The sequence below is a fragment of the Eublepharis macularius genome, chromosome 6 (genome assembly GCF_028583425.1).
Source record: "Eublepharis macularius isolate TG4126 chromosome 6, MPM_Emac_v1.0, whole genome shotgun sequence".
Lineage (NCBI taxonomy): Eukaryota > Metazoa > Chordata > Lepidosauria > Squamata > Eublepharidae > Eublepharis > Eublepharis macularius.
In genome coordinates, this window is record NC_072795.1 from 105,568,180 (window position 1) to 105,595,688 (window position 27,509).

The 27,509-nt window shown below is 41.5% G+C and overlaps 1 protein-coding gene across 4 annotated transcripts in view; it reads left to right on the forward strand.

Moving 5' to 3' along the window:
- The window catches only part of SGMS1 (sphingomyelin synthase 1), a 110,011-nt gene that overhangs the window by 76,028 nt on the left and 6,474 nt on the right, over positions 1–27,509 (forward strand). For all 4 annotated transcript variants that reach the window (XM_054982966.1, XM_054982965.1, XM_054982967.1 and 1 more), the window contains 2 exons: positions 21,477–22,324; positions 24,483–24,600. In XM_054982966.1, the coding sequence (XP_054838941.1) occupies positions 21,702–22,324; positions 24,483–24,600 (741 nt within the window). In that variant the 5' untranslated portion in view covers positions 21,477–21,701. The remainder of the gene's footprint in view (positions 1–21,476; positions 22,325–24,482; positions 24,601–27,509) is intronic.

Below are 27,509 nucleotides of genomic sequence, written 5' to 3' on the forward strand. Positions count from 1 at the left end.
AAAACCTTGCATGTAGTTTCAGAGTTAAAGAGTTATGTAACATTAGGAGAGACTGATAGTATGATGAGGTATGGCAAAGAACGGTGTTTTTAATTTAATACTTTAACATTTCTTGAATTGACGTTTTCTGATTTTTGAAGTTAAAAGTAATTCTCTGTGACCCACTGAAAATAAAAGATAAGTAGCATGTAACTTGCTTGTCATGTTTCCTTTCCCCCCATCATGTGTTTGGCTCTTGCTCTCAGTTTAAACGGATACAGTGACTCACTGTTCGTATTGTTACACACTTGTAGAAATGCTTCAGAATCTTAACATTTTACTGTTTGCAGTGGTCCAGGCTATGGTTGAAAGTTGCTTCGTACAGGACGAATGAGGCTATACATGTAGGTGCTCCAAAAGTACTGCACAAGAAGGTAGTTTGAATGTGTTTGATGGAAGGATTAATAGCTTGAATCCGGTTGGCTCTGTATAATAGTTAAGCCATAATTTTTGCTTTAAACACTTGTGTTTAATAGAACCTCTGAATTAGGGTTGCTAGCTCTGCATAGAAAAAGTCTTGGAGATTTGGGGGGGTGGAGGCTGGGGAGGGTGAGATTTGGGGAGGGGAGGGAACTCAGCTGGGTATAGCACCATAGAGTCTACCTTCCGAAGCAGCTATTTCCTCCAGGGGAACGGACCTCTGTCGCCTGGAGACCAGTTGTAGTGCTGGGAGATCTACAGCCACCACCTGGAGGTTGGCAACCCTAGTATGAATAGCTGCAAGATTTATTCTTGAGCTGGCCAAGGCTCACTTATAATTCAGGAACCAGGAGAAAGAAGAGTGAAAATAGAAGCCCAAATAATTGAGCGAGTGAACTTGTTTGGAGTGGATGGGCATCAAGTAAACATGTCATGGAGCACACTATTCTAGCCTTAGAAAAAAAAACATTATCTTTGTTTTTTTATAGTTAATGTTTACAGATTCAGATTTACAATATTTGGCAAATATTTTTAAATTGCAACATATACCAACTGCTGAAAGCAAGACCAAGACCGTATCGTTGGCATAAAGGAGAATAGAAATAGAGTGACCTGCCAATTTAAGGGCATGTTGATCGGTAGATGCAGTTTTTTGAAAGAGGTTGTATAGAAAACGATTAAAGAGATGGGGAGCAAGAACACAGCCCAGGAATACCCTTGTAGTGACAGTGACCATGCTGGTAAGATAGCCTCAGGTATTGTTATTCAACCTCTATGTAAAGCTTTTAGGAGAACTTATTTATAGCTATGGAATTGGATGCCATCAATATGCAGATGATACGCAGCTCTATATCTTATCCAAATCCTCTGATGATTCAGTAGAGGTACTGAGTAGTTTGACAGCTGTTATCAATTGGCTGAAAGCAAACAAATTGAAATTGAACCCAGACAAGACAGAAGTGAAGCTGATTGTGGAAAAAAGAGATCCTGAAGTACATTTGATGGGGTTCAGTTGACCTTGGCTGACTCAGTTAAGAGCCATGGGGTTATACTAGACCCAGCACTGCTGCTAGAGAAATAAGTAAATGCAGCTGCAAAAAAAAGCCTTCTCCCAACTCTGACTGACCTGGGAGATAGCCCCTTTATCTTGACATTGCCAATCTGGCCACCTGATTTCATGCCACGGTAATGTGCACTCCACATACATCTCTTCTCAAAGTCGTCTCAGACTCCAGCTGGTGTAGAATGGTGCAGTTTGTTTACTCTCAGGAGCTAGACAGAGCATGCCTATCACTCCCATTGTGCTGTCCCTCCATTGGCTTCCCATCTGTTACTGGGCTCAATTCGAGGTCATGACTATCACATTGGAAGACCTTCATGGCTTTGGCCCCCCATATCCATACGTCCGTCTCTCCCCCTCTGTTCTGCCATGGCAGCTTTTCTCATCTAGTCAGGGCCTTTTGCAGATACTGTCCTTCCGTTGGGGCAAAATCAACAGCTGCCTGTACACTTGCTTTCTCTTTGGTAGTCCCCACCTTATCTAATGGTTTGGCTGAGGAGGTCAGGAAAGCTCCTACTTTCCTGGCTTTCTGCAAACTCTGCAAAACTGAATTATTCGGGAGGGCTTTCTCCCCAGATTACAAGGCCGTAGCCCCCAGAGAGATGCTTTGGTAGGGACTGGGACTGTACCCTATGCTATTGGGTTCTATCTGCTGATGTAGCGATGTATCTACTAGGGATTTTCCGTGTAGTTAACATGCCAAGTAAATTAGTTGTCAAAACCTCTCTGTCCCACAAGGACTTATGGGGGACAGGGAGGGGGTCTTATGGGGGTCAAAAGTAAAAAATACTCAAAACTGGAGAGTAAATCCTCACTTCCAGAGTAGTAGAGCCACCACCAGTCTCTCTGGCTAACTTTCAACTTGAGACAGAAAGACAAATCTCAAGTCCTATCATGCCTTAAGTAAAAAGAAGTCAGTCCTGCAAGGTAGACTGTTTTGCAGACTGAGTTCCACAAAACAATTAGTTAGGTAGCTTTGGCAAGTAGGCCAAGATGCTGGATTCAGACTGAAGCCCAAATAACACCTCAAGAATATGATTAATAAAGGTTATTAAAAGAAGTACAGGAGAATACAATTATAGAAGTGTGCAAACAGGAGAAGAAAATAACAACAAGCTAAATAACTATCCTAATAACACTATAGAAGCTTTCAGTCCTAAACCCGATGTTACCTTATCCAGCTACAGTGCAAAGGGTACAGGCAAAATTTTGTAGCCCAAAATCCAGGGAAAAGAATTCCAGGCTGATTCCTGTCCAATCAATTAGGCTCATGCACAAAAATGGTGTATAATTACAGGCACCCCCCAGCAACCATCCCAAAGATGTTGTCAGGAGCAAGGATGTAACTAGAATGAAGATTCAAGCTTTAAGGCCACCTGTCTGCAGATAGCTTGAGCTATCAGTGAGTTGTTTCCCTTATGATAACGTGTCTTTGGCACCTCCTCAAAATTAGCAGCAAATCACTCCACTTCCAGAATGCTGTGCATTAATGAGATGGAATGTGAGTGCAAAATTCCCTTCTGTGTTCTGTCCTTGAAGCTCTGTTATCTGTACCTGTGGCTAATTCCATCTCACCCTTATCTTTCTGGGAACTTGCAGTGTCATCTTGACTGCACTTTCCTAGAGGAAAAGGCCTTCTCTGCTTCTAACTAGGCCAAGAAGCCCAAACCAGTGTTTGAAAAAGGCCAAGAAACAGACTGGGCATAGTCAGTGTCTTGACACCAGTATTATTATTCCTATTGCAAAAAGGTGAGGGGTTTGTACAGAAAGTTTTGGGTCACTTCATGAGTTCATAGTTGAGGTGGATTTGAACTTGTGTTCAGAAAATGTGGCTCATGATATTTCCTTCACTGTTAAGACTTTTGTTAATAATCCCAATTTTGACTCGACTAACCTATAGGATTAAATAAAATGAATCTAATTTTTAATATAAAGGCTTGCACATTTTTTCTGCTCTTTGCCTGAATGGAGACATTGAAAATTACTGACCTAGACAAACTAGCATAGGACAAAAAAGATTCCTGAAAGTGATCATACAGTGGTTGGTTGTTGTTTCCAAAGTAGGCCATGTTGTTTAACATTCTACCAGAAAATGAAGCCATGGCATACTTTTTGAATGAATCAAGTTTCTACTGATTGTGTTTGTGGTAAGCTTATGCTTCTGACACTTTTGTCTGTTTAATGCTCTCTTGTGTTCCGTTTGGAAATAATAGTGTGTCAGCACATTCATTTCAGTCCAGGGAAGTTTGAGTGATTGTAAGGCCTACAGCACAATTTGACTGAATTAATTGATAGATGACAGTGTAATTCAGATTCATTCTTAAACATGCCAAGTTGAAATAAAGGTGGGAAAGGATGCTGAAGCAAACCACTGCTTCTTTGGACATGTGTGTTGGAATTATTTTCATAGATTTTTTTTTGTTCTCTGTAGCATTGCCAAATACTATAGGAGAACAGTATGATGTAATGTAGTGGTTATATTACTGGGAGACCTGCATTCAGATGCCCACTAAGCCATGAACCTTACTGGGTGGTCTAAGGCAGGTCACTTACAGTCAGCCTAGTATACCTCATAGGGTGAGTTTGAGGATGACGCGAGAACTCAACAATGCTGCCCCTAAATCCTCTAGAAAATGTGTGGGATACAGATGTGATAAGTGTGAGTTTCAGGCTATACATTTGAAAATTATTTAATCAATCTTTATGTTAGATCCTAAATGGGAATTTGCAAAATGGAAATAGTAATGGCTAAAGTCAAGCATAAGCTAACAGCATTTATTTTCTTATTTATGTCATTTATCTCACTATTTATGTCATTTATCTCATTTATGTCATTTGAATCTCACTAAGATTCAAAGCGGATTACACAGTCTGAGATTAGTACAATCAGTATCAAGTACATTTCAATACAGTATCAAGGACATTTCCATAAACAATGCCATAGGGTAAATAGATACAAGTTTAAAAGACATAGTAATAGCAAGAATCCAATACAGAGTAGAAAAAATACTGAAGAAGAACATAATTCTAGGACTAACATTAGACAACGTGGAGCACTGGTGGTACATATGAGTACATATTTAAAGCAGCAGATAATATGTAAGGCAATATAGTGATGAAGTCTATGGTCCCTAACTCGTTAGCGAAGCATCTGAGACCCCCATCCCTACAATACCGCCCTCCCATTTGAGTAAAAAGCCATTTTGAATAGTTTAGTTTTGCATCATTTACAAAAAGCCAGGAGAGTAAGGGCTCTTCTGACTTACTCAGGCAGGTCATTCCACAGAATAGGGGCCACCAAAGAGAAAGCCCGTGTACGGGCTGCTGCTGACTTCACCCATGTGCAGGCTGGCACCTGCAAGAGACCCTGTTCAGATGAGCAAAGCTGCCGTGGAGGAACATAGGGAGGGAGATGGTCCCGTAGGTATGCCGGACCAAGGCCATGAAGAACTTTGTATGTAATAACTAATACCTTGAACTGAGCATGGTAACTGATGGGTAGCCAGTGGAGTGACTGTAGGATGGGAATGATGTTCATGCTTCGGCTCACTCCTGATAACAGTCAAGCTGCAGCATTTTGCACTAATTGGAGCCTCCTAGTTAACTTAGATGTGAGACCTATGTATAGAGTATTACAATAGTCAAGCCTTGATGTTACCATAGCATGGATTCAAGTGGCTAGGTCACCCGTATCAAGATAAGAAGCCATCTTCCAGGCTAGAATGAGGTTGTAGAAAGCATTTTTTGCCGCTATCTTAACTGGTTTTTCTAGTAATAATGCTGGATTCAGTATAACCCCTAGGCTCTTAACCGAGTCTGCAAGGGTCAGACGAACTCCATCGAAAGTGGGGAGTACAATGTCCTTAACAATCTCTGTCTTCCCAACAAGCATCACTTCAGTCTTGTCTGGATTCAATTTCAATTTGTTGTTTTTCAACCATTTCACCACAGCTGTCAGGTAGCGATCTAAGATTTCTACTGCATTCTGTGGGGACCTGGATAGCGAGATATAGAGTTGAATATCATCTGCATATTGATGACTTTCCACTCGATAGCTGCAAATGAGTTCCCCTAAAGGCTTTACGTAGCGGTTGAATAACATGAGAGATAAGATTGCGCTCTGCGGAACCCCACAAGATAGTTCCCATTTGGGAGATTGCTGATCTCCTATGGCAACCCTTTGAGTCTGCTCCAAGAGAAATGATTTAAACCAGTCCAGGGCACATTATTTGATGCCCACTTCTGTTTCTAAACACCTCAACAGGATGGCATGGTCTACTGTATCAAAGGCTACAGATCATCCACCAATGCTACTAGTGCTGTCTGTGTCCCATGCCCTGATCTGAAACCTGACTGGAAAGGGTACAGAGCTCTAGAGTTATCCAAGAAGGTCTGGAGTTGGTCAGCTACTGCTCTCTCAATCACTTTGCCCAGAAAGGGCATATTAGAGACTGGGCGATAGGTGGCCATATCATTTTGTTCTAGGGATGGTTTTTTAAGTAGCAGACAGATAACTGCCTGTTTGAGCCACTGGGGAAAGCTGCCCTGAGTTAGTGATTGATTTACAATAGACCTCAGTGGTTCACTTATGTAGTCCTTGCTTGATGTTAACAGCCAGGATGGGCAAGGATCGAGCGCACAAGTAGTGGCTTTCATAGACATCAAGATCCTGTTAAGATGTGTCATTGTGGTTGGTCCAAAGCAGTCCAAATGTAAGCTGAATGGTGTATTAAGCATTTCTTCTATCTCGTTTGCATTGTAGTTAGCATCTAGATGAGAGCGTATTTGTGCTATTTTATCTGTGAAAAGGTTAGCAAAGACCTCACAGCTAATTGTCTGTTCTTGGGACTATAAAGGTTCAGATTTAGGGGTTAGGAGGCGTCTGGATATCTTAAACAATTGGGATGGTTGTGAACTAGTCGACGCAAAAGTTGCCGAAAAATAATGTTTCTTTGCTGCTTTACAAAGTGTAAATGCTAATAAAATAGTAACATCATCTTCCCTTTGCATGTGGAGCTTTCCAAAAGTCCTTTGGCAGTTCTGGGAAAAAGAGGTAGTAGGAGGATTGGTTGGCATAAAAATTTATAGGCAGAGGAGTTCAGTAGGGCTAGAGGGGTTGTTGAGAAGGAAGGAGGGAGTGATAGGAATAGGAAAATCAAATGTGTGAGAAGTAAAGAATAGCGAAGAGAAAGGTGGGCCAAATATGGATAACGAGTGATATAATACAGTTGGCTCTTCCATGGGTGTGGTCCAGGAAAGATGTAATATTTGTACGTGCCTGATTGCCCTAGTTGACTATGCCCAAATTGATGGTGGGTAGTAACATAATATAGCAGTACACGCTAACTCCTAGTCATCTGGGGATAAAAGGATATGATTTGTTTATTTCATTTGTATCCTTTCTCCCCAGTGGAGACCCAGAGCAGCTTACATCATTCTTCTCTGTTTTACCCTCACAACAACTTTGTGAGGTAGGTTAGGCTGAGATTTTGTGTGGCTGGCACAAAGTCAGTGAGCAAGCTTCTACGGAAGAGTGGAGATTTGAACTTTGGTCTCCCTGATGTTAGTCCAACACTCTTAACTACTACACCATATTTGATATGTTTTGATTTTCATATATTGCTAGCTTTTGAAGCAGGCTTGGTGAAAGCTGTTGATGAACTAATTTACTGCCTATTTGTTTTGTGTCAATCTTCCTTAGTGTGTGTTTATAATTTTAAACGTTAACATTGTTTATTATGGGAGATGGGTTTTCGTTTAAGCCTTTGTTAGTGGAAATGAGTGCATTCTCAAGGGGTTCTTTACTTGGAACTAGTTTCATTATTTCTCTTTGGTTTGTCACTGTACCCATATTCTCATTCCATCCATATTGTTGAGGGATAGGGGTTGTGTTTCATATTCACTTTAGACCAGAATTCCAGAGGGACACCCATGTTAGTTGGACAGCAAAAAATAAGCAGGGATCTTGGGGTACCTTAAAGACGAAATTTATTCCCATGTAAGCTTTTGCAACCTGAAACCCACATCTTAAGATGTCATCATGAGTGAATTCTTACCATGTACTTGATGGCAGTGCTAGACTTCGTGTTCACAGAGTGGTCAGGTACATGTCTGAGAGAGACATGTTGGAATGGTACCTCAGCTGCCCTGGACTCATCTGATTGTTTGCAGATTATAAAGAAAACATCCTTTGCCTTGTTTTTTTTTACAATATAATTGGAGAAAAGGAAGGAAAACAGGTTTTAAAATAAAATGGTTTCCTTTTTTGTACTGTGCTTTCATTGTGTTTCAGCATCAAGAGTGCATTTATATTCCCATTAGGGTTCTCATTCCTTTTAGTTTTTAATTGTAGGTTATTTTACTTCTATACCATGAACGTGTGCCTGCCCATCTACTAACATACATGGGTATGTGTTTGCATACGCACACTATTTCTCCCCTTTAATCTTGATATATCTAACAAAGACCAGTGCCAAGGAAGCTCATGTCGCAATCGTCCAAGCGCTTTTTGTGGTTTTATTGCTTCAGATTATTATGTCTGTTCTTCTAGAACCCATAGTTCCACCTCCATCCTCGTGTCTGATGTTTCTATGCCCTTGGTTAGTTTCTGCTGCCGGTTCTGATTTCCAAAGCCTGTGTAACTCTGTTTCTGGAACTGTGGCTTCTTGTGCCCTTTCATCCTTCTGGCATCTTCCCACGTAGCAAGGGTAGTTCTCATTTAAATGCTGACGTGGGTGCTTATTGTAAACAAGATAAGTCAGGTCAACAGAGTTTGAAGGAATGGCTGAGGAAAACCGCTTCTTAACAATATGGGATGGCTCAGTATTCAAAGAACCTTTCTCAAGCCAAGTTACGCTTCATGATGGCTCAGGGTTCATTTTTTAGAATCTGTTTTCCCAATTTTCTCTTACCTGTTGGAGCTCAACCACTGGAGTGACATGGCTTGCAGTGCATAAGGGAGTGTGGAAGATGCTTCCATGCAAAGGATGGCACATCACGCTGTTTCTGCCTGTGATGCCAAAAGTTGTACATCTGGAGTTTTGATGATGGCAACTCTGCAGTGTTTGGCATTACGGCTGGATCTTCCAACAGTAATATGGAAGCGCTAAAAGAGAAATGAGAACCAGCAGCAATAGGATCTTCTGAGAAGAGCTGTGGTGGTAGAATAGCACTAGGATATCAGTACCGCAGCATGCTTTATTGTTGAGAAGACAGTGCTGTTTCTTGGTTGTTCTCACAAAAAGGGTTATTGTTTTGGTTGCTCTGTAAAGTGCCACACACATTACTTTAGCTTATAGAATTATTTGTAGACATCTCCCACAACTTCATGAGGAGGTAAAATTGAGAAGTGTCAGTCCACAGAAACTGAATTGATTCATTCTTTTATGATCGTAAGACAGGCAGTTTTGAAGTCCTAAAATCACATTCATCTGTAATAACTTTGTCATACACAAATTAAATCCAGTGTTTAAAAGGTATGCCTGTGCCTTCTACTGAGCCAGTCACCATTCTTGGAAAGTTTATCCAGCTTTAAAGAGTTTTAAATATGCCATCTGTTTTGCCTATTGCCTTTGGATATTTTTTTTTCCTTTGGGAGAGTGGAGAAGGATGATATCACCATCCACTGATTATTTTTCTTCAGACAAATATCCCAAATCAAATTTATTTACTTAGAAAACCCTACTAATGGCTACATGGCTCTGCTAGGCCAAAAGATTAATTTGTATTTGTCCCAGAAGCAATCACTGAGTAAAAGGTTTAATTGTTCCTTTACCCACTGCTGGGTTCCTTTCTTTGTTCTTCAGCATATCTGGGCAAGGGGGAGAACTAATCAAGCTGCTTGATTAGTTGCAACACTTTCCCCAAATAGATATAAGAGAGCACTAGACTGATTTGTTGTTCTGTCTACAGGCCTGATTACCTGTGTATTTTAAATCCTTGCCTGTATCTTCTTAGTGTGGTAACAACGAGAACTGCTTACAGAAGAGACTGTTACCAGAACTGCTATTTTAAGGGGAAATTAGCAAGCAGTTTGGCTTAAGTTAGTATGGATCTTTACCAGTGTATACCAGAGTCCGAACTTCCGGATTGCTCTCACAATAAAGAGGCGGCAACTCATCAATACAAAATGTGTTTACTAAAATGTTGCATAAGCCTACAATAACACAATCATACAAGAGACATACAAGGGCTAAGAAATAAAGATTAGAAAAATAGAGCCGTTTGCATTTGCACGTACCCACTAAAGATCGATGGAACGGGATGATACTTCACCTGATCACGGCGAGCAGCAGAGACGGTAGCAGCGAAGCGGGGCGATATTTAAGGCCTGCACCAGATATGCAGAGTAACAGTCGGGGTCGGGAGAGGAATGGCGCACGCCTCATGGCAGGCAGAGCCTGCTTAAGTACCCAAAAATGTACCCTGAGGTGGGGGCCTCCCAGGTGGTTCTCAGGAGGGGAAACAAAAGCTTAATGGTTCTACAACTATCGCTAATGGGCCACTTTAGTATCTGAATATATGACTGTGACACCTTGGGAAGAGGGGACAAAGGAGGGGAGGGAGTGCTGGGCGGGTTGATCGGATCTGTCAGGAAGCTGGAGTTGTCTTGATGGGATCCACCCCTGGAATGCAATGGCTGCATTGATATGTGTCCATTAGGTGTTCTGGACAGTTAGCACGTAGCCTTCATCTCAGGGCGGCTTCCAGCGATATGCTTATCAGGGCAAGGCTGGACTCCGTGAACGTGACAGGAGCCTGATCTTGGAATGGCAGCCTCAGAGCAAACTGTCCATGGCGACTCTCTGCTGCCTGAGAACATGGCTTCTCTTCCGGCACTCTTCGTGGGCTGGCTAGCAGGCTGCCCAGTGGCGGGAGCAGACTCAGTGACCGTCCTGCAAGGAGCTCCCCGTGGGAACTGACCAGGGGGTGCCTGGCCAGGCTTGCGGAGGGCCCTCCCAGATGGCACTGTGCTGCTAGCGGCATGGTTCTGGGCCCAGGTGGGGTTTGTGTCCAAGGAGGCAAAAAACAGGTGTTGGTGACACAGTCCATAACAGCAGAGAGCCAGGAGGCAGGCATGGGCAATGCTGCCCCTAACAGAGTTCTTGGCAGAGTCTTAGAACTGCAAGGCAGGAAGCTGACATAGTCCATAGCAGACTCCATAACAGGAGCGGGGGGGGGGGGGTCCCCACTGGTAACAAGACAGTAAAACATGTTTGATCCCTGCAGTGATTTTATAGCACACTGCAAAACTAATAATAATAATTGTGCTTATATCTCTCTTCTAGACAGATTAGTGCCTCACCCAGAGTGGTGAACAAGTTAGTGTTGTTATCCCCACAATACAGCTAGGGAGCTGGGGCTGAGAGGAGTGGCTTACCCAAAGCCACCTACTGAGCTCATGGCAGAAGTGGGATTCAAGCCAGTAGAGTGCTGATTCACAGCCAAACCACTTAACCACTGTGCTACAGCAGCTACTTTTAAATTAACTACTTTTAAATTGCCCTTCAAACACTCCCTGTGCTGAAAATGTAGAGACAAACTGTTCACTGTTACCATACCCATATTATATGTGGGGGCGGCCGGGGAGGGGGGTAAGCAGAGAGAGATTATGCCCAATTTGTGGGATGGTAGTAACACCAGAGAAGGAGAGAATTGCTTACCCCCTGTTACGACCATAATGCAGACTTACTTTGCAGTAACAACCATTCTGTTACGGTTTCCATGTTTCAGATAGAGGTTCAGATGGATTACAGAAAATATACAACTGTTTTCAGATAACTCTATTTGTTAATAGTGACTGTGTATGTAACAATCTTGCCCTAAGACCTTGTGGCCAGAAGCACAGAGATGGCACTAGTCATTATCTCCTGTGGATGTTTTGTGGAGGGCAAATGGGAAACATGCAATTGTGGGAGAAGCTCTGACTGCATAGTGAACACACTGGAGTGTATATGAACCCTGCCAACATCTACCAATCTTGGAGCAGTGTGCTGCCCTATGAGTGGCACACACCGGGCATCCTGATGGTCCCCTGATGTTGCGTGGCTACCACCTACATACAGAATGTCAGAAGATTGCTGGAGGTGGGGTGAAAAAAGCTGACTCCTTTATTCACAGGTAGTTAGAGGCATACCCATGTGGCCTCCAGAAGGCATATGTTTGATTCCCAGTAAGAGGGAGCTTGCTGTAATACAACACTTCCTTTTGCTTAGCAACAGGCTGTGCAGGAGAAGAACAGGAAGCATCGGCCAAACTAGACCCCATGCCTCCTGCACTCAGGAACAGTTTTCTAACTGGTCACCCAACTGGGTGCACAAGAATGAGAAATACCATAGGGCATTATGTACCCTCCAGCAGCTTTGCTGTTCACAGCAGCCATATGGAGCAGGACAGGGAAGAGTGCAGAGACAGGCAGTAGGCAGTGGAAAACTATGGTTGCCAACCCTGGCTTAGCAAATTCCTGGAGATCTGGAGGTGATGACTGGGGAGGAAGCTCAGCAGGGACTTGATGCCCTCCAAAGCTGCCATTTTCTCCAAGGGAATTGATCTCTGTGTCTGGAGATAAGTTGTAATTCCAGGAAAATTCTGGGCAAACCTGAGAGTTGGCAGCCCTAAGCATATGCAATACCCCTGGTTCTGTTGCCACATGTGGAGACCCCTGAATCAGGCTGGCTGAACTTCTGAGTCCGGCTGAAGTTTTGCCCCATTGAACGTTATTATGGGCTGCTCATGCCGATTGGCTGCCATTGTCATATCTTCTGGATACTCCGGTCTGTGTTGGAGATATGCCCATATAAGGCTTAGTTGCCATCCTAGGCCTTTAGAGCTGGGCTTAGGATGGGGCTCTAATGGTCCAGTCTTAAGCAGAGTTACATTCTTTTAAGCCCACTGACTTCAATGAACTTAGGAAGGTGTCATTCTGCTTCAGACTGCAATGCAAAGAACCAAAAATCTTTGCACAGTCATGTTGAAAACACAGTATAGCAAAAACTATCCACACAATTTTTTTTGGATTACAGCAACAGTAAATGTAGTTATTACCACTGCAGCCACCCAGCCCCAAAGCCAACACTCAGTTGACTGCCAGTGTGGTGTTCTCCATTCCCTTGCATCAACCACCTTATGATTTTATCCTTTCCAAAACTGTGACATTTTTAAAAAGGTTTATAGCTCCTTCAATATTAGCTTGATGTATTGCAACTAGGGATGTGCAGCAAAAATAAAAGGGGGACTGCCTTTAAAAGGATGCAACACGAAAATGCTCCCAGCTCTGCATGGGAATTAAATAGCCTGCCCAGTTCGACCCGCCTCATTACCTCAGTATACTAGTTGTCCCAAAACGGAGGCGGTCATACATAGTTGCACGTTGCGATACATTGCCGACAGCCCAGATGAAGGGCTGCTTCCATCGGATCAACGCTTCTGTGACTGCCCTTTGGCATTCGAACATTCCCGACTCCTCACAATTAAGACTATTACTGAGTAGCTTTTGTAAAAGCTGCATTGCAGGCGTGGCAACCTTTTCCTTAACTGTTATTTTTAATTCTTATGCTTTGTTAGAGTGTATGGCCTATGGGCTGCTAAGATGAATAAACTGAACTGAACTGAAGGGGGTTTATTTGGATCCAGATACTGGGAATACCATAAATATTCAGTAGTCCTGATATTCGGATCATATTCTCTATTCGCATCCAGTTTTATTTGGGAATCCCAAATCTATTCAGCCATTATTCCCTATGGAAGAAATATTTTGGGAACTGTAGGGTCTCTTTCAAGCAAATTCCACCAAAATTGTGCCTAGTCATTCCTGTCCACTGTTTATTCTTTATGGAAATTTAATTTTTTTAATAAAACAAGATACCAAAATGTAAATTATTAAAATAAAACCTATGAGTATTGAACAAGTACATGCTAATTTTTTTTAAACTCACTTAACATCTCTCAAATAAATCTAAGATTGATTTAAAACCAAATTTACTGTGAGATGCATTGAATTTTAAAATTGGCACACATCTAAATATATTTTTCTCACCTAGACCTTCATGAGATTTCTTTCAGCAAAATCCTATCTCCTTATCTGAGTGGCATCTTACACTAATTACACGAATTAATCTGTGCTATCTACTGAAGAATGAGCCCCGTGGTGCCGAGTGGTAAGCTGCAGTACTGCAGCCCAAGCTCTGATCATGACTTGAGTCTGATCCTGGCGGAAGCCGGGTTCAAGTAGCTGGCTCAAGGTTGACTCAGCCTTCCATCCTTCCGTGGTCGGTAAAATGAGTACCCAGTTTCCTGGGGGTAAAATGTAGATGACTGGGGAAGGCAATGGCATATCACCCCATAAAAAGTCTGCCAAGAAAACGTTGTGATGCCCATGGGTCAGTAATGACTCAGTGCTTGCACAAGGGACTACCTTTTCCTTATCTACTGAAGAATCTAAGATTTTTTACACATCACAACAATTTAAAAAACTGATTGTTTTTTAAATGTAGCTGATTATTAGATTATTAATCATGTGACATTTTGCCTAGCCAAAAATAATGTCATGTCCATGTGCAAGATAAACTATATAAATCATTAGAAGGTGAGAAGGTGAGCAGATCATGATGGGTCCATTCTAACAATTAAAGAACCATATCTGCTACTGTCCACTGCTTTCCATTAGATGTCAAAGATGAAAGGAACATTTGTAGTTATACACCTGTTAAAAAACTAATACACATATATAACTAGGGATAATGTGATCTAATTCATATTCCCATTACATCCTGATTGGCCAAATAAAGAGCTCATCTACTCATTGGTTACTCTCTCCTCCTCCCTCCTCTCTCACTCCCCCTCTTCTCCCTTGTGGGTAAAAAGCCGGGGTGGGGGTGGGGACAGGCTGGAGAAACAGCTAGCTAGCATTAAGCTGGTTGTAGCTGCATTTGCGGCTAAACCCAAATATATTCTAGATTCTCTAGTTTTATTTGTTATAAATACTGAATTGCACACCCTTAATTACAATTTAGAATTGATTCCCAGGGTCCAATCTTCCTGAAACTTGGGGGGCCTTCAGAGGACAGTCAGGAGTACATTTCCTGAATATTTGATGAAGCTTCCTTGAAAAACACCCTCCCCCCAACCACACAGGTAGATTTCCCCAAAGAAAATAATGGCCTAATCTGGAATTCTCTAATCTTGCCGAACCAGATTAGAGAATTTTACCTGGATTTTAGGGAACCTGGGTTTGTTTGTTTCCCTGAAACTCAGATCTGGATTTCCTGGAATTTTGGGGGGGTGCACACCCCTAAATGTCATCCCTCTGTAAAATGAATGCCATAACTATTTAATTTTTATTTTTAACTTGGGGGCAGGGGAAATTGTTTTTCTTTGTATACAATACTTTAAGCAATGTGTTTCAATTTACTGCAGAATGCATTTCTCAGCATTTCTTCCCAAAAAACTTTTAAGTCTTTTTTTTTTTTAATTAACCTTAAGAAAGGAAAACTGAAGAAATTACTGGGGAAATGTTTAGGGAAAGTCCAAGGCTTAGTGCCTGAAGAGGGTCCCAGATTCAATCCCTGGTATTGCCCATTGAAGGATCAGGTAGTAGATAAGAACTTATGCCTTAGACCCTGGAGAGTTGTTGCCAGTCAGAGTAGACATTACTGACCTTGATAGACCAATCAGTAAACAACAGATTCATTTTAAACAATGTGCTCACTCTACTGTTACATCATCCAGAATTCTGAGATGCTTGCTGAGCAGCAGAATGAATTTGAGTGCAGAACATATTCTATCTATACTTTCTTTGTATAGCAGGACCGGCAAACACTAGTTTTGCTAACTGCTATAATTCAGACTTTCTTCCCTTTGTAGCAATACTGAAGAATATTTTGATTTTTACTGAGGTGAGATTCATGAACAAAAGATTCCAGGAAAAGACCGATATTTTTGTGGGCCTTGCTTTTTTCTTTTTCTTCTTTTTTTTTTTTGAACAAAGTGCTTCTTGGTAGCCTTGTATGCTTTGAGGAGTAGATCACGGTCATCAACTGTGTGGCTCAATGCTGGGATGAAAAAAAGTTATAGTTAGTTCAACTCTTAGAATATCAGACTTCAAAAAATTCCAGGTTAGCCCATGTTTTAGATAAATGAATTTGATCTTTTTCTTTTATCCTTAGCTGAAAGTAGTAAGTTGAGTCAAGATAAATGCAGGATCAAGATGCATCATGGCCAACAGCATTTTCTCATGGATCCTCATTGAAGTTGCTGCTGTTTTAGTAAAAGAGAGAACACAACTTTGGTGTGCTGGGTTGATATCTTAGCCAGCTTCCATAAAAATTACCTCGCGTAAGCTATTCTGACTGAACTTATCTGTTGTTTAGCAAGCATTAATACCTCTGTAATAATTTCAAGGAATTCCTTTTTCTTATCAGCAATCTAAATGTCTTGATTTGAAGCAGCCATATCCTCACAAATTCTTGAGTTTGAGGATTTTTTTCATACATTTCACATGTAGAACAAACACCCTTTAGTTGGACAATCTATTACTGGCTTTTTAAAATGTCAGCTTTTTCGTGATTGCCAAATAATTGAATTCCTAAATCTTTGGCAAAGCTGCCATGCATTTCCCAATGACAAACTCCTTACTGAGTAACCATGCTGTGTCTCTTTCACAATCTAAAGTCACCAGACTTGTTTTGTAACATCTCCTGAAGACTCTTTCCCACTGAAGGCCTCCTGTTCCTCCTTATTTACTGTCATTATCTTTGTTCACGTCTTGATCTGCGGTTGTACATTTAACAAATTTGACCATTTAACAGCATTATCAGTAGTCATTCTGAAGATGTGCTTCACAAATATATATAAAACTAGTTAATACTTAAGGAATACTTGTTTGGGGTTTTCTGAAATATGTGTCTCAGAGATTTGCTTCATAGGATAATTTTCCCATTGTTATTCAGAAAATTCATTATTTTAAATCGAAATAATATATACAAACATATATGTGTTATTACATAAATTACTACTGCACATCTGCATTCCATGTATTTAATCCTATGCAGAATAAGGAAGCAGCAGACCACCTCTGAATGTCTCCTGCCTTGAAAATCCTACAGGGTCGTCATAAATCAGCTGTGACTTGCCCATACCAAAAAAGTCTTAATCTGTTTAAACGTCTTTTTCATTTTTACCGTCCAATCGCTCTTTTGAAGTACTATTTCTATTTTCTGATGTTTAGGAAATACAACATATGCCACTATTATTCATTTTTAAACAACAACAAAAACATTTTTTGAATTAGTTAAGCCTTATTAAGCACAGACAGTTCAGGGATACATTGAAAATTAATATCCAGGCTTGCTGATATTACTGTATTTTGGATTTTCCAAAACCTTTGAGTACGTATGCATTTCCACAACATATGGAAAAAATGGTGCAGTGTCACCACTACAAAACCAGCACCTTGCTTCATTTTCCAGATATATCCTGACTGTTCTTACAGGAGACCAGTGCCACTGTTTAACCATTTTTGTCTCATATAGGTATTTTTTATAATTGGTGTTTTGTAGGCAGTTTTACTTAAAACTGACGTATAAGAGATCACTGCACACACAAAAAAGAAAATGTGTGTCATCTCTCCAGACTTGAGGTAATTCTCAAAGTAAAAGTACAATAAAATAATAAATATACTACATATAATATACTACCTTAGTGGTGGTTTACTAGAATTTTAGTTGTCTGTATTACTTTCAAGATGAAGCTAATTAAAAAAAAATCCTTTTCCCCCGTCTATATTTGAAATGAGAGGTTGGTAATGGTTCTGATCATGTTCATTACTTTTTCTAAAGCCTCCCTGGATGGCTGGGCCAATTTCTCCCCCTTCGTTAACTGTAAGTGGGAGACAGAGATCAAAACAAGGCCCTAGCCATTTGGGAAGTCTTGCACAAAAGAACAATCAGATTAAACAGCATCACCTTTCAAAATAAGCTCTCTTTCTTCCTCTTCTCACAGTCTTCCTTCCTATTTAAATATATCCCATACTCACAACTCTTTAGAGCTATATTTTTTTCTTTCAAGAAGCCCACAAACTTAGGAAAAAGAGATAAGAATTTACCATTTAGATATGGCAAAATGGCAGCAAGGAGGGAACTACAGTGCCAAGGAAACATGGGACCTTTTAGCCCTCAATTTAGGAGTCCTTCACACTGAGGTCTTGTTGCTGGATAACAGTTTGTGAATGAGCAAGCCTTTACTTTGGCAGTAGAACTTCTAGTCCTAGGCCCTGCATATCAGTCTCTCCTACGTAGGGTTGCCTCAGGCTAGCAACCGATGGGAGAGTTTGGGGAGCAGGGACCTACCTGTCTAGCATCACCCAGTGCCATGATGTCACTTCTGTGTGGATGATACACCTGTAGGACTTGACGCCTGTATTCATACGAAAGGAGTTGCAGACACGTTCTTGAGAAAGCAGCCAAGCCCCTTCTCGGATGGTGTCTGGAATGATGAATTTCTCCAGCAAGAAAAAAATATATTATTGGACTAATTAATAGAACTATACTTAGTTAAGTATTACAATATGGATGATCCTAGGCTCTATGATTTTACAATTCAGTTACTTAATGAGGGACATGATAGATGTTTATAAAATTATGGTGTGAACAAGAGGATACGAGGAACTGTTTCTCCCTCTTCCATAATTCTAGAACTCATAGACGCACAATGAAGTTGAAAGGTAGACGTTTGGGAACAGACAAAAATCAAGTGCATCTGTACTAGGTTTGTGCACCCCCCCCCCCATTGGGAAATCCAGATTCAGTATACTGGAGTCCCCTCAAAGTTTGGAATTCTGGGAATACCAAACTAATTCTCTAATTCAGTTCAGCTATATCAGAGAAATTCAGTTTTATTTGGCCATTATTCCCTGTGGGGATATCATCTAGGGGCTATCCGATGTGCTGGGAAGGTCATTTTTCAAGCAGATTTGTAGGAAAGCTACTCCTGAGTGTCCTATAAATACTGCCCAATTTTCAGGTACATTGGATCCCGGAAGCCAATTCTATGGGCCCTGAAAGAAGGTGCCCTCAGCCACTCTCTATTCCCTGTTGAGAAAACTAAGTGTCCAGGGGGCTGGGGTGGCTTTTTTCAAGAAAAATCCACCAGATTTGGAGGGTACCTACTCATGACTGTCCTCTAAAGACCTCCCAAGTTTCAGGAAGATTGGACCCCAGGGGCCGATTCTATGGGTCCCTGCCCTGAACAAAATGCCCCCAGCCACTCCATTGTTTCCTATAGGGAAAAAAGTCAAAGCTGACTCCCACTGCAGAAACATACTGGGGCAAGGCTGATATGGCCAAGGCACACTCCAAAAACAAGCTCTTCCCAGAGAAAGCTCAACAGAAGCAAACTGAAGCAAAGGAATGCCTTGTACTTCTGGCTGCTTGGTTCTGTTCTGTGGTATTCCCCCACTGGATGAACTCAGTGCTTGGCTGCTGTGAAAGACACTGGTTCTGTTGGGCTAAGTTGCAACACTACCCCTTGCTTAAGTTTGGTTTGGATGGAATGAGCACAGTACTCTGGTGTAATGTTGGTCCCCTTGCTTCACTTGGGGGAGATTCCATTTCCATGCTTCAGTTTGGTTCTGTTAGGCTTTCTCTGGGATGAGCTTTCATTTGGAAATGTTCCTTGGCCATGGCAGCCTTGCCTCAGTGTGCTTCTGCAGTGGGAGTCTGCTTTGATTTTTTCTCCATAGAAAACAATAGAGTGGCTGGGGGCATCTTGTTCAGGGGTCCATAGAATTGGCCCCCAGTGTTACCCAAATAGAAGGTCCCCTTACTTGGTTGGGGGAATTATTGTTAAAGGAGTCAAAGCGAGTGGAGTTAACTGGGAATCTCCACCTATGCATACTAGGATTGTTCCCTTAGAGAACTCTCTAATATATCAGGCAGATGTTCAACAGGAAATGTTTTTTTTTATTAAAAGAAATAAAAGGCAATGGAAGAAGCACAAAATACATACAGCACACATAAGGCTAACTAAGAAAACAGTGAGGAAATGGGAGAGAGTAATTTGGGAAAGTCCTGAAGAAGGAGGGGTTTGTGGGAACAGCAGCAAAATGACCAGCATTTCACGGGGACAAGGATAAAGGACTCAGATATATCTGAGGGTGCATGAATGGGTCCAGAACACATTTATTGCAAGGGGTTTATGATATTCAGTATCTATAAACTGCCCTTGCAGTATGAGGAGGGGATCTGACTGCTAATACTGGGGTCGAATCATTCTGAAACTTGGAGGGTCTTTAGAGGACAGTCAGGAATAGGTACCCTCCAGATTTGGTGGAGTTTGCATGATAAATGACCCCCCCCCTCTCCTCACTGCAAAATAGGCAGAAACTGGTGTGTGTTCGCTGTTTCTTTCCAGGGAAACAGCAAAGGAACAGCCAAGCCTGGTTTATCAAGTTAATTTGGTGTCCTGAATTCAGAATACCAAATCTAATTAGGTATTCTTTAATTAGATCAAGAAAAACCAAATTTTGCTGAATCAGACAAAATTGGGGTGTTTCTCCTCCCCCAGATTCCAGAGCTGAACTGCACACCCCTAATGTTTACTCGGAACTGACTAATTTATGGAATTGGCTGCCATAGAGGATAGGGCACTAGTTTAACTAGCTTTATAAGGGGATTAGACACATTCATTGAGGAACAGATCCATCAGTGTGCTGTTCGCTACAATGAATAAATGGCATCTCTGTGTTCAGAGGCAGTAATTCTCTGAATACCAGCGCTGGGACGCAACACTAGGATGGACTTTACCCATATGCCTTGCTTTTATAGACTTTGTGTGTGGGGGAGCGTCAGATTAGCCGATGCTGAGCTAGAGGGACCGTTAGTCTGATCCAGCATCACTGTTCTTGTTTTTCTGCGTCTAGGTTGCATCTAGGAGGATCAGGAGTCCTGGAGTGGCGATGGTCCTTCAGAAATGCTGTTCCATACAGAACAAATGTTTGAATCCCGAGCCTAAATTTAATATAAATGGTGTATTGAGTCAATCCTTTCAAAGATGAGCATTTGAAGCCCCTTCCGTCTCTATGAGATTTCCTGTTTTTTCTGGCATCAAGTCTAAGAGGCGGAATGTCATAAAGATAGCTCTAACATTCTTGATTTTGAGCGTGGCTGTTTTGTGTGTGTATAGCAGGCTTAATTCTTTTTCATCTTTGTTCTTCGGTGCATCCCTACATTGGGAAAGGATGTTAAATTATTTATTCATAGTTTGATTTGCTGAGGATGCTTCTCAGTAATGCTTCTCAGTAATATGATGTAAACAAATAAAATTGAGTTGGAGAGATTCACCCTACCTCTTTATTGTGTGTAGCCTGGTAATCTTCCCAATGTGGGGATACACAGAAGAACGAAGATGAAAACAGGGTCGTACATACTTGTAATTATTGTTCATCTAGTTCTTCTGTGCAGACACACCTCCCTCACTCCTGTCCCACTGTGGAGCTCTAAAGAAGCTAATAAGTTTCTCCGCCTGCAGGCCGGCCTGCACACGAGTTGTCCCTGAGTTCCCATGAGTTTCTCAGTAAGATCCCGGATAATAGTCGATTTGCATAAAATTATAAATTTAATACCGATGAGGGTTTTGTCCCAAAATTATATGCATCATAGAATTGTGCTGTATAACATTTTAGGACCATTGTTAAGAAATGCTGATTTCTTTATTTCTTGAGGATGTAGAAAAACACATCCAAAGTCAGGCAGTACAATATCCACAGTTCTTTCAGTTGATCAAACATCCATTAGCATCAGTTAGTTGTTGGCACGAGAAAAAAAGACTGCTAAATTCATCTTCTTGCATTAAAGTAAAAATTGTCTGCCTCTGGTAAGAATTTATTTTTTACGTTAGTGAATATGAAAAGTAAATAAAATTCTAACCATATTTTATCTCTTTTTTTTTTGCCCCTAAATTTTAGAAAGGCGACTGCAAACCCAAAATAAAGTGAACGTTTCCCTTTTATGCCGCATGTGGATAACTGCACGAGGAGAGTTGAAACTGTTCTGTGTGAGCTTGCAAACCTGGTTTCTGCTACGCTTCAGACAGGATGAGCTAGCTAAGGAGGAGTTTCCTGTTCAGCAAAACTAGTGACAGCTGTCTTGTCTAAGTTGATTTTAAAACTGCATGTACATTTTCTGATGAAATGAAAGAAGTCGTGCTCTGGTCACCCAAGGAGGTTGCAGATTGGCTGTTGGAGAATGCTGTGCCAGAATACTGTGAACCATTGGAACATTACACTGGGCAGGACTTGATCAGTCTAACGAAGGAGGATTTTGAGAAGCCACCTTTGTCACGTGTATCTTCGGACAATGGCCAGCGCCTACTATACATGATAGAAACTTTAAAAATGGAGCACCACATCGAGGCACACAAAAATGGGCATGCCAATGGGCACTTGATTATCAGTACGGAGCCCCCCACTGGTGAAAATGGCTTCAGCGACAAAACCAAACTGAATGGGATGCCAAATGGTTATAGGAAGGAAATGATACAAATCCCTATGCCGGAGCCAGAGCGTTCCCAGTATCCCATGGAGTGGGGGAAGACTCTTCTAGCTTTCCTTTATGCACTTTGCTGCTTCACCTTAACCACAGTGACAATCTCAGTGGTCCATGAACGAGTGCCTTCCAAGGAGGTGGAGCCACCCCTACCGGATGCTTTTTTTGATTACTTTGACCGGGTGCAGTGGGCCTTTTCTATCTGTGAGATTAATGGCTTGATCCTTGTAGGGCTCTGGTTTCTCCAATGGCTGCTTTTAAAATACAAGTAAGTAAAACCTTTGAAAGCATATCGTTTGATTTTGTTTCATTTGGTCTTTGTCTACTATGGAATAATTTCATTTCGGTGTGTTGATTAAAAAACAGCACTTCCAGAAAACAGAACCAGCTTCATATTGATGTTAACCCTTATAAATGTAGTCCATGGTTATATTTGCAGAATGTGAAAAGCATTATGTAACAGTGTTTGCAGTAAAGCAAAATGCTGTATTGCCATAACCTGAATAGTGATTTGCCACTTACAAGAACTCCCAATATGTATGAATGTTTCCCCTTTTCACCATGCTGCTATAAACTTTGTCTGTAGAAACTTGCAGAAAATCCTCTAATTTAAAGGGGTGGATTGCTGTAGAAAGCTTCAACAGAAAGCAGTTTCAAAGCAGCTTCGTATGGTGACTGTAACATGTTCATCTAATTAAAATCAGTAATAGAATAGCTTCTCCAGACCCTGTCCAATGAAAACCAATTATCATAAAGTTTGAAAGAGTTGGAAAGTTTCTTTTTCTAGTAGAGTTGGTGGAAACTGATTTAAGTAGCAGTGTGTCAGAGGTTCTGTACATTATAACACAAACATAGTGCCTACAGTTTCTCAACTTTGCCCTCTTTAGCTTCTTACTGTATTAGGAAGTGTGACTCCTAATGTTTATCATTGTTGCTATTTTTAAAGTCTTAATAAAATGCCACTACTGTTACATTTCAGTACATTGAGACTGGATTCATTTCTGCTTTCCTTGTGTTTAGAAGATGATAGAATTGTGTACTGAGCATCAACAGGTAGTCCAAGAAACACCTAATTTTTAGCTCAATAATCTCATTCTTAAAGACCAATTTTTAAAGTTTAGCTTTGGACAACATGGCAATGTTCTATATCATCTGCTATATCATGTGCTATATCATCTTGGATACAAAGAAATGTGAGAGTTTTTTCATGACCCAAAGGAGCTTTGGACTTTTCTCAAACAGCAACCCTAGCTGGTTTTCAAGCATAGTTTGCAGTATGGTGTAGGCATGTATCAGGATTGGAGTCTGCAAAATAACACAATGAAAAATCTCACTGGGCATGAAAAGCCCTTCGGTAATCTCAAAGCAACTATTTACACCAGGGATGTACAAATGAAACAGTCACATGGGCAAATCAACCTTGATTGCATCTAAGCGGGCCATATTGTCAAGATAAATAGATCTCCACCCATGATGTCATCAGACCATGTGCTGTGAATTTCTGTGCTTGAGAGGATGGGGATTTGACATCACTTAGGCCTCAGACAAGATGAAGGTTACTGTCTGATTCTGTAAGATCAGTTGCAAACTGCAGAGTCGTGCAGCCTCATTTTTCCTTGGGATTGTGTAGGGAAGGAAGAAGGAAATTAACCTCTCTGTCTCTGCTAGGTTTTGCTGTTGGAAACTGGCTGTAGCATTCTAAAGGAGATGATGTGTGTGAGCCAACTGAAAAACAATAAAAACTAAGTAGAAGTTGAAGGGTTGAAAGGTTGATTTGCCCTGAGGCAAATTGAAACTAGACAGCCTGCAGTTTATATTTTGTGGATGAAATAAGATGTGAGAGCTTTGTCTTGTCCTTGTTGGTGAGAGCCAGGTGAACCGATTCCAGTAGTGGTGGGGCAGAATGCTCAGTCCATAAAATAAATTATCCCTTGTGTAGCATTTCCTTTTCCTGGAGGAATGAATGGCAGTCCTTTGCTTAATAAAGTGCAACTCATAGCAAGGATGGAAGTTGCCTTCTGTCCTGATGGCCCGTAGTTTGGGGGATAAAAATCAAAGTTTTGGTCATATCCAGTACTTTGTTCATTAGAATTCAGGGGGCTGTGAATTAACCTGCTGTTGCCTGCACCATTCTGCCTTGGGTTTTGTTCTGCGTCATGCAAAGACAGAATGTTGGGAGGTATCATTCCGATGGTTGGCATTCTGTTTTTTCAGCTGTCCTCTGTTTTTTTGCCTTGTCTTTTTTATCTCCATTAAATGGAAATAATGTGCATACATTTTTGTTCATTTTTAATGTTTTTAAGTACACTCAAATGTCATAATGTGCTGTACAACAGTGCATAGAGGACAAGTAGACCAGCATGTTTATTTTATAATAAAACCTCAAGCATTTCAAGTGATACCGTTTTTCCTGCTTTTTCCCTCAGGTCTATTATTGGCAGAAGATTTTTTTGTATAGTTGGCACGCTGTACCTGTATCGGTGTATTACAATGTACGTAACTACACTCCCAGTACCTGGCACGCATTTCAACTGTTCTCCAAAGGTAATTCGTTTCTCCTTCCTATCATTACTTAGTCCTCCCCCATCTTGCTTTCTCCATGGGTCTCAAGCATTTGGAACAGTTTAGCCAGTGTGACATGTACTGTTTGCCAAGGAAAATTGGCAGCTGTTACAGCAAAGCTAATCCATATCACTTGTTGCTCAGCCTTAGAGGGTGGTTAATGACTAAGCCCTATCCCATCTTCTTTTCCTGACTTTAGGGATTATCCTTTCGGTTTTCACTTGGAGAGCCGTTGTTTAGTTATGATAGCCGATTCAGTCCCATGCCCTCTCCAACCAGTGCTCAATGTATGAGGAAAAACTGAATGACATTTATATGGCCCACCAGAACTACCTTCCATTTTAGCCACACCTCCAGCCCCATGCTATTTTGGTTCCCAGAATGAAGACAGCGCTCTCCGTTTTGGTGCAGTCTTCTAGAAAGGACTGGAATCCAAGAATATCAGTGCCTCCCAGACACTTTACTCTTGTGTATCATGTTCCTTATGGTTCTAGTAAAATCAACAAGGTTCGGTTCCCTCTATTAATGTACAGATACAGTTTGGTGACCATATTTGCCCCATGTTGCCCATCAACGCACTCTCTTAGGTTTGTTAAGCACGCAGTCCAGAGGTTGGACTGGAAAGTGTTGAAACAGCCTGTGTCATTCAGGAAGGTCTGGAATAAAGCGGTATCACTATCTAATGATTTTTCCTTGAAAAGGAAGGTGAAAGATGGACTGCTGATTGTCTGGATTGTTTGTTAGAGTTTCTTTTAAAGAGTCACTCTGATAACTACTACCCTCAGTGGGGATTGGTATTTTCCTCTCTTGCAGCACCACATAGGCATTCCTCAGTCAGAACAAACAACAGATCCTGTATTTTCTTTTTGGCTTTCTCAAATGAGGACATAAGCTTAGTAGTAGTTCTACAAGCAAGGGCAACAAGGACTGGTGGTTGGCATCTCAGATACGGATTTTGTTCTGAGATGTTACAGACACAAGCAATTTTATCTTCATCTCTCAAACATAATGCAGTAGGCTGCCCATTGGAAAGGAATAGCTTAGGTCCCAACATTCTTATCACCAAATGTCAGATTCAGTCAGATTGTCTTTTACCACCTGCCCTCTTACTGTGTCTCCTCCCATTTCAATGTTCCCAACATTTTAGTAAATTAAGGGCACCACTAGATGATACCTTTCTGACTGAGCGTACATTCATTTAAATGTGTTCCCCACAGTCACACAGCAGCTGTAGGAAACTGATTCCTTTTTTTTTTTTAAAGAAGAGCCCAAACAGGCTGGGAATGGCACTATGAGGGGAGGAAAGGCTCCTGCCCTCCCCACAGTGCAGTTTTTTCTCATGAAAGCCACTTGGGAGGGAGTTATTTTGTCAATTCTGCAGATTCACATGGACAATCTGTGCACAGATTCTCCACATGGACCAGCAAAAAAACTCCCCCTGCATGGCTTTCATGAGAGAAAACTGTTGGAGAGGGGGGCAGGAGCCTTCCCTCCCCCTGTGGTGCTGCTCCAAGCCCATTGCGGGGGCTCCTTTTTTTTAAAAGAAGCAGTTGTCTGCAGCTGCTTTGTAATTAAGGGTTGCCAGCTCCAGGTTGGGAAATTCCTGGAGATTTGGGGGGCAGAGCCTGGGAAGGGTGGAGTTTGGGGAGGGACCTCAGTGGTGTATAATGCCATAGTGTCTACCTTCCAAAACAGCCATTTTCTCCAGGGGAACTGATCTGTATGGCCTGCAGATCAGTTGTAATTTGGGGAGATCTCCAGCTACCACCTGGAGGCTGGCAACTAACTGCAGGGAGCATGTTAAACTGACTGCATGCCCATGCAGAAAAGCATCATCTAGAAGCACCCTAAGAGGAATAGCAGTGCTGGACAGAGAGAATGCCGAGGAGCTACTATGTCGGTGGCCAAGGTCAGCTCACTATGCGTCTTGGGATCAGTGGAGAAATGCTGCATAGTTGTGACATTCAGTAGGATCCGTACTCAAGGGTGAGTCGTCCTTGCAAAACCACAGTCTGTTGCTTCTAGATATTGCCTGTCTTGAGCTATTGCTTGGTTCCCCACCCATTCCCCTCCATACACCCATAGTAAGAGATGGTGTGTGGGCAGTGAAAGACAGCAGGAGTTTCTTGTCTAGCCAGCCTGACTGCTTTTATGCAGTCTTAGTGCCTTCAGGGCTCAGCTGAGTATTTTCATTTGACAAGTTTAATTACTAGTAGAGTGAAATGATTTGTGAAGTCACTGTTCCTGTAGGTCAACTTCACTTACATTGCTGCTCTTGGTTTCATGTCTTCCTCTAATTCATGTCTTCCTCTAAATCACAGAAAAGTGATTGGCTCTGGAAAGCCTGTGTGTTCTTTACAACTAGAGGCATTCGAAGCCGTGCATAAATATGATATCATTGTCAAATTTCCTTAGGCTTCCAACAGCTGTTCTAGAAATTGTTCTACATTGTTTCCCATCATCCTTGAGGAAATGAATGGTGCTTGTAAACTGTTCTCAGTTATGGATGAATAGTCTCTAAGAATGTACAATGACCCCATTTAAATGACTCCTAGTCCTCCTTCCCACATTAATAAGTTGATTATTTAAAATCAGAGATCACCACTGCTCTCTTCTGTCAAACCACGTTTCAAATGGGAAGCAGGTGTGAATGTTTTAATTCCCTTGTATTTGCTGCTAGACAACTTCACAGAGTTGGCCATAAGCAGTCTCCTGTTCATTATCTAGCTTTGTGGCTGTAAAGGAACTTGTGCTAACAAATTGACAGCAGTATATATTGTTAACCTCAGAAAGCAAAATGAATCCAAGTACACTGTGAATCTTATTTTCCAATTTTCAGGCCAAATTTAAAATGTTTACAGGGTTAGTTCCTCATTTTCAAATGTATGGGA